Genomic DNA, 9,763 nt, shown 5'->3' with positions numbered 1-9,763 from the left:
TACTCATCACGATACAGCAGAAAACTACTAAACAAAGTGGTAGGACTAATGTTGTTATAGCAATGGGAATGTGAATAACTTACCTTTACATTAAAAAAATAGAGGAAAAAAAAAGAAGTGTCTCATCATCACTTGTTTTTAAATTTGTTTAATTTGTTCTGTTCTTCAATTCACAATTTTCATATTTTAATCATCGAAAGTACATCGATCGACCCAAACCTAATCCTCCTCTTTCGCTTATAAAAAGCCCTTCTCTTCTCTCTTTTCCTCTCAAAGCATATCCCCGTTATTGCTTAGCATATATAAACACATCACACACAGATATATATTATATTGTTGCATTTTAATTATTCCAAATGCAACATGTATATATTTGATTTTGCAAAAACTTGTTTCAATTTTGTTTTTATAGATAGTGCTTGCTCTCATTATACATTAGAAGAGGTTGAATATGATGGATGCATGGAAGGAGGTAAGAGAGAGCTTTCTTCAGTCCACTCATGGGTGACAATAAGATTTAATTAGCTGCCGACTCATTCATCCAAATGCTGAGTGAAGATATAGATAGAGAGATACACTCAGTAAATGAGTGAATGATGCGGGAGACAAATTGAATCTTATGTTTCCTATACTTGGACTGAAGGGAGCTCCCTTTTTTTGTTCTTCTTCATATATATTCTATTATCATTTAATTTACATACTTTTCTACTGATCTAGCTACTTTTTAATTTCCTCGGTCCTTGATTTATTGGATTTATTTGGCATTAAAATAAAGCATATCTTATGACTCTTTATCATCATTTCGTTATGTCCAAGGTAAGGTAAGTAAGTTATATATATTTAGCTTTTGCATGTGGATTAAAGTTGATAAAAATAAAAAGGCACATCCCCATTAATCAGCGCTTTATAATAAGTTGCATCTCTTTGTATATTTACTCTATATTGGGTAATTAAAATTGTTCTTATCTTGGGTTTACATGTTTTATGGTTGTGATAGTTTTGCAAGTGCAGCTAGCTAGGGTTAAGATTTGCAGGGCATGGCGGTGGTGGGAAGCAACTTTCTTTTGTTGGTGAGAGAGTTGAGAAATGCATCAATGGAATTTATTATTGCAATTAATTAGCAAGTTCCAAGTTACGAGTTACGAGTAGTGATTAGAGGGATACAAGTTCCGATGAGCCTCCCCTTCCCTAGTTCATGCACTCTCACTTGCTTCCAAGTTATTCCAACTGTCATCATCCAATTCCTATGCTCATTCTTCACTCAAGCATTACAATTCCAATGTATTTTAATTTAATTCTTGCTAAATAAAATTGTGCTAGTAGTTATCCATGATCTTTTGTTTTTGTATATATAGTATTATTACTTTAATCATCTTGTTAACAAGATTCTTAAATACAACTTTTAATGATGTTCACGTTCACTCTTTTAATTAATCTTTTTAATTGTCTGTATATGCGGATGAATGGAACGTTGCTTGCATTTGGAGTATAAAGACTGGAATCTTTTTTAAACCTGATGTCTGGGAGGTGCAAAGATTTTGTCGGCGCCCTTAGACATGTGATACTCTCAAAATCATAGGAATGAACTAATTAAGAGCAAAGGATGTGGCAACATTTTTTATATAGTTTAATTTTGATCCCATTTTTTTGCTTTTTTATGGGTAACCGGTTTAATTTATTAGATCTATATGTTTAAATGAGTTTAAAAATTAATTATTTGTATGGAATGTGATTATACTTAGTTAAAAATGTAAAAATCTCTTAAACATCAAAATTAAACTCATACTAAGTGAATTACCGAATATCTTATCATGAGCAGACACCATTTGGCATTTGCCATGCCCTAAAATAATTAGTAGCAGCATGTGTCCTTGTTACTCCTTAGGGTCAATCGTCCTTTTCTAGATCGAACGGAATCTAACACCACTTTCTTTCTACATTATCTTTCCCTTTAGTTTGCACCATCTTTAACCAACACTGCTAGAGGTAAAGACTAAAGTTGTTTGTCATGATCTGCCAATTATTTCCATTATTTTAATTCATTTTTAATCTTCACGTGCTAATCACCTAGCTACTAGCGGAACCTTGGGTTAATACGTTTATTTCATTAATATTCACATACACATATATATACTACATGGTACCCATTGTGTTTTGTGTGCAAATGCGTTTTGATTTCGCTTTATTCTCTGGGGCCTATGTGTTTCCATCCCATCTGGGAAAGTTTTAACTTTTACAAGTTAATTATTGGTGAAGTAGTGGATTTGCTTGATTTTATTATCATAAAGTCTTGTCCATGATCATATCTCAAGACATGGAAAATAAATATACCTTGATATATGTTAGGACTTATTAGGAGCAAAGAGATAGATCTAATTAAGCAAAGAGAGAAAATGCATTTTTGTGTTTGTGTATAATGTAATGCTATGATGAGGAGTTAATCTAAATTGATTTGACAATAACAACGTTATCATGGTCTTCTTTTCTTTCCTAGTGGAGAACAGATGGAAATGAAACATTTGCTCTTAATGTGGTATCTACTAATGGATTGTTAACACTTTCATTGCTTTAATTTTTAATGAATTAAAATGCCATTAGCTATCTACTACTTATCTTCTGTGCATATATCTATCAAGATGCTCCCATCATACATATCAAGGAATACCTTTGGTCCTTTGCTTTTTAGAAAATCTCAACCCCACTATTAGAGAACTAAACAAAATAAACTTAAATAATAACTATTGTAATATAGGCCAGAGATTTCTACGTACCCACTTATAAATAATCAAAGGAAATTCCCAAGACTTGGGGTTTGAAAAATCGCATGCCACATTGTAGCGCACAAAGTGGATGCAAATGTTACCCTAGCTAGCTATAATGTCACACCCCTTCTTTTTTCTCCTAACTTCATAAGACGAATATTATTAGTGCTTTTGTGAGTTGACTTCAATAATAATATATTCAAGCATAATTATAAAAAAAATTTCATGTTTTTTTTTAAAATATTTATTTTTTTAGATATTGATAAAACTTTAGTATAATACTCAATTATTAGATTTTATAGTGTTTTTTAAAATTTTGGGATCAGAACAATACGCGACAAACGTATTTAAAATATATACTTTATATATACTTGTATGTAATTGTATCTTTTAAAACGATAATGTTAGAAACATAGAAAAAACAGTCAAAATATTAATAAAATAAATTTTGACTGATTTTGGCAACATCCTTTTTGTTACTAAATATTTTCGCTTTCTGTAATTAGCATCTAACAATATGTATTGAAACAATCCTTTTTTGTGATAAACCATTTTCGCTTTCTAAAATTAGTATCTAACAATATGCATTGAAACAAAGGCAACCATATCGCACTACAAAATAAGTTTACCTAATATTAATATACCTTTCAATCAATTTGGTACTACTAATCATATCTCTCCGTTTCAACATACAAGCAATTATGAAAAGATAATAAAATATTGCAGGTTTGAGATTGTAAGATGTTGCATCGGTTGTATGATAAATCCTAAATGTTATTATTTACTTTTTTTTTTTTGTGAAAACTCAGGTGCAGTCGATTTCACTTGAAGTTGATAGTTTTGTTAGATGAAAATTTAGTCAAATTAGTTAAATCATCTAACGACCCTCATCTATCAACTTCATGTGAAGTCGAGTGCACCTGAGTTTTTACCTTTTTCTTAGTCGTTATTATTATTTACCTTTGAATCGGGGCTCCCTCCACTGGACATGAAGTATATAGCAGGCTCATGTAGCAATGTTCTCATGATCTAACTAGCATTGTGGATTATTGTATAGTTGGTTTAGTTTAAGGAAATACGATCCGATACTACTTACTAGGCTTTGATAGATTTCAGAGGATGATCCATTCATCGACTATATATACCACGATTCAAATCACGCTTCTTCAACATACACACGTAAAGCAAGACATAAAGAAGCATCATGGTTATTGTGTGATCACTTTGTCTGGGCTGTTTTTTAATTCAAGATATATCTCAAAATTAACAAAGGTTTAATGATGAAATCCCGGTTGTAACTGCTTGACTAAAAAACACAGCACAGCACAGCAACAACATCTTGATTGATTTAAATGAGAAATTTGAAATTTGTGAAGCAATTTTAGTGATACAAGTACAAGTAATAAGGCTAAGATTGAAGAAAGGTACATATATAGAGGAGGAAAGTTGAATTCGCAAAAGAGAAATAAGATTTGATGTGACTTGTAGGAGATACGGGTTGGGAAAAATAGGCGATAAACACGACACGTTATTTGTAGATATCTGAATCCCTTTCTTTTCAGTCATACAAGAACTGAGGGGCATTGCTTGACACGCGACGCAATGGAAACTGGTATTATATAGTAATAGTAGTAGCACAATAATTGAAGGGGGGAATCCAAAGCAGACTATTGCTGAATGCTGCTGCTCTTAGACAGGTTCATAGAGCCCCAGCACATGCCCATCAAGACACCGCATTGCTGCTACCTGATTCATCACATGCAAATCACATCACATCCTACAAATTAATTCAAATCTATTATTATTAACAAGAGGTTAATTTATTTTATTTAGTGGCGTAAAATTGTTACCTTTCCATGGACCTCATATTTGATAGGGCCATCAAGTTCGGCTCCCAATGCTATTAGTTTAGTCACTGTACTGTTGATGTCTGTTACAGTGAATGATAGAAGCGACGAGTATCCCTTCTGTGTCACTTGCTCGCTGTATGTGAATAAAATAAAATATAATTAAATTTGAGTAGGAAATAGGAATGGGCAAATGATCGAACAGATGGAGAGCATGAGAAGGAGATAAAAGAGATACAGTTGAGAATGCATGAGGGCGAGCTTGAGAGAACCAGATTGGAGTTCGGCCCAACGAAGGGTGCAGACGTTGGTAGTGAAATCCAACCCTTCTGAGTAGAACCGAGCAGCTTTTGGAACGTCTCTGTGTAGCTGCAGTATCCACCTGAACGACGCTGCCATGCCCGCAACCCCTCTACTTCACAATTCACATGCACAACTATACAACTGCTACCTTCTTTTTTTTTCATTTGGATTAGACTACAGCTTTCATCTTGGGCCAGCCCAACTTTGACACTCTATATTTGCTTCGTATTGGGCCTCTACAGTCTACACCACTAGTTTGCTCCCTTCTCCCTTCTACATGTTCCGTATTTTACTTTTAAAAAATCTGCCTGTCCAAAAGAAAAAAATATGGTTCTCGTCTCGAGTTTGATGTCACCTCGTATTAATATGAACAATTTGCTACGAGATGAACTACTTCACTTCCATATTTCTTAGTAATTATAATATAGGGTGATATTATTTGCACATAAAAATTGGTGACTATTTAAACACAAATTATTATTATTAATATTATTCGATCCAATTATAAACACCTGTAATGTTAATTAATTGACCAACATTAAAATGAGACATTTAAGGGTTACTTGAGAGTTGAGACCAAGATTCATGTAACATAACATTATACATGCTGGTTATACAAGAAGCAGAAAGACTAGACAAAATTGTAAGTTTGCCTTTTAACTTGTAAAAGGTCAATCTGATACGTTAAGACACCATTACACAACACCACAGCCATCTACAACTGGTATACAGAAATAACCCCACCCCGGACGTGAAATATGTAACATACACAGTTAAGATAAATATTATCAAGAAAGCAGAAAGGAGGGAAAAAAAAGAATGTGGTCTTCTAAAAGGAACCCTTCAGGGCTTTCAAACGAGACCTCTGCCCCTTGGACCTTGCTTCCATGAGTTTTGCTCTCAAAGTATTCTCCTTCAATGCTTTGGGAGCCTCAGATATGCCATGATGATCTTGGGATTGGGGTGCAAGACTTGACATCCACTGCCTCACAGGGCTTGCTTGCTTCCTCCACCCAGCATTGCTGCACGACGCCTCTCCATGCATGCTCACACCACTCTCTGATGCCAGAAGTTGACCTATGATCACATTATCAGTTATGTGATTCTTATTGGAGCTGTGCAATTCACTCCGGTTCATTTTCCTCTCCGAACCTACACTTTCTAGACACTCACCGTGTCCATGTTCGTACTTCTCAGATATAGTTCCTTCAGCTGCTCGTGTATCTGTTGTGCCCTTACCCTCTTCTGCATCAATTGATTGCGACTTCTTGTTTGAATTGGATGACATAGCCCAAGCCATCTGTTCTTCAAACTTCACTTGCAAGTTAGATGGGATGCGATCTTTTAACCCTTCTTGAGTGACTGGTTTTTTCTTCCTGGCGTTGGACTTCAATGACTCATCAAGAGTATTGTCAGCAGGCTCTTCTTCACGTGCTTTAGCTCCTCTATTGTTTGGCTTATTTAGCTCAAAGCAGTTTGAATCACTGCCCGCGGAATCATCCTCATCGCCCACATCTCGTGGTGCACTGACAACATCATTAAGCGGAACTGATTCCAAGGAATTCCGGCGATCCCTCAACACGATATTTTCTGTACTCCTGCTACTTTTTTTTGCTTTAAGGAAAGTCTCGATTTCAAGGCTTAGTTTATCTACAATGGACTTCTTATCCGTAAAACCATTCTGGGCTGCTTCCAGCTGCATCTGCACACGCTCATCAAGCCATGATTCAGATATGTGGAGAATCAAACGGTCATTATCCATGGTTTGTACCTGATCCTTATCAGACTTGTGTTTCAGAGCATGCACCTCTTGCTCATATTCGTTTATTCCCCTAGCAAATTCATCGCAGAGGTCCTCCAACAATTTTCTTCTTGCTCTCTCTTGCTCCAACTCTTTCAGAGCTACAGTAAAAGAAGACTTTACCTCAGAAAACTCCCGAGCTAATTTCCTGTGTATGCTCTCTGACCTTTTCCTTAGTTTCCTTTCGTCCTCAAGTTCATCCCTCACAGATTGAACGGCAGCATGGAGTCTATCTTGCTCCTTACTCTTCCTAACTAATTTTTCCTCTGCAATTTGCTTCATGAGATCATCAATCTCTTGTCGATCTGCTTGCCGGTCCCGAAGCAACTCTTTGACCCTGATTCGTGCATGATCTAGCTCCGCTTTTAATGCTTTTATCAATGAAATGTTAGAAGCATGCTGTTCTTCCAAACTCCATATCCTGTTTAACACTTTTAGCAATTCTGTGGATGTTTTGAGACTATAACGGGACTCACCAATCCTTCCCTTAAATTCCAAGGAACTGCTAGGAGTTGCAGCAGGGTTATAAGGTGTCATCTGCAACACAAGAACAAATAACGGGCAAAGACAATATGTAATATTGTATAATAGATTCAATAACAGATGAGCTGCTGGAATAGAGAATGGATAAATATTTGTCCATTGTTCAGCGTTCACATTGATCAAACGATAAATTATGAGCATATCATTTGCAGTAAATACTTTAAAACACAATCTCACATATGAAGGTAGTTCTTGACAAAAACTTTAGTTCATCCAGCACCGATCTTTCAGAGCAAGAAGTTTTAGTGCCATTTTGTTCTTACAATAAATCTCCAAACACATTGTCGCAAACTCTTTACAGAAATTTCTCAATTTAATTAGCTATCTTTTATAAGTGTTATTATGGCGGCAAACAAACAGCGGTATAACTGATACAGTTAGGTTATTTTATAATCATGAATAACTCTGTTTAATGACCAAAATTCTGTATGAAAGATACCTGCTTCCCGATAATACCAATTATTTATTGTATTTTCCATGATACATATTAGACCATAAAACTCCTAATCAATCACTTACATTGCAGTCATGAAAACCCTAGATCCATGATTACATAGGATGCCAAAAGGTACATCCCGCGGAAAAACCATGTTTACCATGAAAACCAGAGGAAAAGTTGTGTGCCTTTCCATTGTTCTAGATGAAATAAATAAATAAATAAATAAGAAACGGGTTGTGGTGGTTGGGAGTTGGTTGATGCTTACCTCCATGGAGCTACCATAACTTGCAGGAGATAGAGGTTGCAGTGCATGGTTATTCTTATTTCTCTCAATTGCTCGATGATGCTGCATTAGTGACGCCGCAACATGCCTCCTCAAACTGCTTGCACTAGCTGGCTGATGAATGAAAAGTTTCAAATTATAGATCCATATCTATCAAAATGTTTGATAATGTCAACAGAATTACAACACGTCTCATTGCAATGACCAAGAAAAACATCACTTATTCTAGAGGAAAGGAAAGCACAATGATAATTACACCAAACAAGAAGGGGGCAAAAAAGCTACAACACTAAAACAATTTGAAAGAGGATGACAAGGAAAGCATTTATATGGGATCACCTACTAGATAGCAGAATAAGGAAGAAACCTATACATCTCCTTGAAGAGGATATGTCTCAGTTTAATGAGGAAATGTTGTCAGTGAGGAGTTAAAAATGAATTGCGGAAGCAACAATTCAGGAACAACCGAATAATATAGAGGACAAGTCAAGCTAGACATTGATGGCTCAAAAGGAGTAAACAAATAATTTTTGTAACATGGAAGTAGAGCACACAATTCTCCATAAATGTGGAGGATAATAGGAAGAATATTTTCCGGTACATATAAATTATAAAATAAATAATAACATGATACAAATATCGGAAATTGGCCCTATTATAAAGGCAGAAGTAGAAAATCAAAGAGCATGAGTAGGAAACCCTTAAGAAAGAAATTAGAGCTGAAAAGGAAAGGAGAGAGCGTGGCGTACATGATCAGGGGAAGCGGTGGAAGCGTCAGGGAAGAAGTTGGAGATGTCGGGAGCCTTGTCCTTGTGAAGGTTGTAATGGTGGCGGCCAGCAGGTGCAGCAGCGGGAGCGGCGCCGTTAGCACGATGCATTGGGAAGATAGGGAAGTAGTGGTGGAATTCCCAGAGAGCGGCGGCGAGCTTCCTAGCAGAGACGGTGGCGGAGTGGGGATGATGGTGTGGATGCAGAGAGTGATGGTGATGAATGATGTTGTTGTTCCCCCAAAGTAGCTTCCAAGAGGGCACTGGAGTGCAGGGACCCTTACTTTTCCCCACCAATACCCCTCTCTTCAACTTTTCTCCTAATTTTTCCACCTTTTCTGCTTCCCCTCCTTCACTTTTCCCTTCCCTTCCCTTTTTCATCTCTCTCTCCATTCTTTTTCAACCTGCCTTCTCTATTAAAAATATTTAAATATATTTACTTCCTAATTCCTATTTCATCTTTTTATTTGTTTAACCTTTGTATTTCCTGTATAAACTACACGTGGCTATACAGAGACTGTTTAGAATTGGAAGTCGATATTGTCAGTTCGATCGGAGCATAGCATGTTTGAGTTGAAGTGGAATGATTTTTGCACATGACTACATGAGATCCAGCTTCTTTATTGCAATAATCATACAACCCATGCAATTGCAATGCAACATTTAGTTATTTAGTATACGTTGCCTGACTTTTCTCTACTTTTTATCCCTCCCTCCCTATTCATAAAGTATTCAACAATCAACAATATTAGCCAACACTATTCTCCGTCTCTTTCTTTATTATCACACATACGCGGTTCAAAACTTAGTTTATTATTTGCCATTATTATTCGTTTGGCTCAAATGAATTATTGAATAAATAAAGAAATTATATTATGCTTGAATAGAAAATTAAATAAGCAAAGCTATAAATAGTAATGAATTAATAATAATTTACTACCCCATAACGAAATGCTTAACAGGGGAGCGACAGATGGGAACACCAAAGTGCGACGAACAGGGCAGCTGCCTGATATTC

General features: G+C 35.9%; 2 protein-coding genes across 3 annotated transcripts; both read right to left on the bottom strand.

Moving 5' to 3' along the window:
- Positions 1-4,101: 4,101 nt before the first annotated feature.
- On the bottom strand, positions 4,102-5,050 carry LOC107488299 (uncharacterized). The gene is made up of 3 exons (XM_016109027.3): positions 4,848-5,050; positions 4,613-4,745; positions 4,102-4,508 (listed from the first exon to the last, which is right to left on the bottom strand). Exons 1-3 carry the CDS (start codon positions 5,006-5,008, stop codon positions 4,452-4,454), a joined length of 351 nt encoding a protein of 116 aa, XP_015964513.1. The 5' UTR covers positions 5,009-5,050; the 3' UTR covers positions 4,102-4,451.
- A 432-nt stretch (positions 5,051-5,482) lies between these two features.
- LOC107488295 (uncharacterized protein At5g41620) lies at positions 5,483-9,173 on the bottom strand. Of its 2 annotated transcripts, none has more exons than XM_021142294.2 (3): positions 8,728-9,173; positions 7,961-8,128; positions 5,483-7,250 (listed from the first exon to the last, which is right to left on the bottom strand). In XM_021142294.2, the coding sequence occupies exons 1-3, from the start codon at positions 9,136-9,138 to the stop codon at positions 5,742-5,744; spliced, it is 2,088 nt and encodes a 695-aa protein (XP_020997953.1). In that variant the 5' UTR covers positions 9,139-9,173; the 3' UTR covers positions 5,483-5,741. The 2 variants fall into 2 exon arrangements, with proteins under 2 accessions (XP_020997953.1, XP_015964508.1); XM_016109022.3 differs by having other exon boundaries at positions 7,961-8,092; positions 8,728-9,167.
- Between the last annotated feature and the right edge of the window lie 590 nt (positions 9,174-9,763).

This window comes from Arachis duranensis, chromosome 5, assembly GCF_000817695.3.
Source record: "Arachis duranensis cultivar V14167 chromosome 5, aradu.V14167.gnm2.J7QH, whole genome shotgun sequence".
Lineage (NCBI taxonomy): Eukaryota > Viridiplantae > Streptophyta > Magnoliopsida > Fabales > Fabaceae > Arachis > Arachis duranensis.
This window is presented reverse-complemented; position numbering and strand designations above follow the sequence as displayed.

What these genes read in the sequence shown, in the direction of transcription:
- LOC107488299 (XM_016109027.3), bottom strand. Translation starts at nt 5,008, where the DNA reads ATGGCAGCGTCGTTCAGGTGGATACTGCAGCTACACAGAGACGTTCCA. An exon ending in GCCCTCATGCATTCTCAACT is followed by an intron (nt 4,746 to 4,847) that starts GTATCTCTTTTA and finishes ATTCACATACAG; the next exon opens with CGAGCAAGTGACACAGAAGG. An exon ending in AATATGAGGTCCATGGAAAG is followed by an intron (nt 4,509 to 4,612) that starts GTAACAATTTTA and finishes GTGATGAATCAG; the next exon opens with GTAGCAGCAATGCGGTGTCT.
- LOC107488295 (XM_021142294.2), bottom strand. Translation starts at nt 9,138, where the DNA reads ATGGAGAGAGAGATGAAAAAGGGAAGGGAAGGGAAAAGTGAAGGAGGG. An exon ending in CCACCGCTTCCCCTGATCAT is followed by an intron (nt 8,129 to 8,727) that starts GTACGCCACGCT and finishes ACATTTTGATAG; the next exon opens with ATATGGATCTATAATTTGAA. An exon ending in GTTATGGTAGCTCCATGGAG is followed by an intron (nt 7,251 to 7,960) that starts GTAAGCATCAAC and finishes CTTGTGTTGCAG; the next exon opens with ATGACACCTTATAACCCTGC.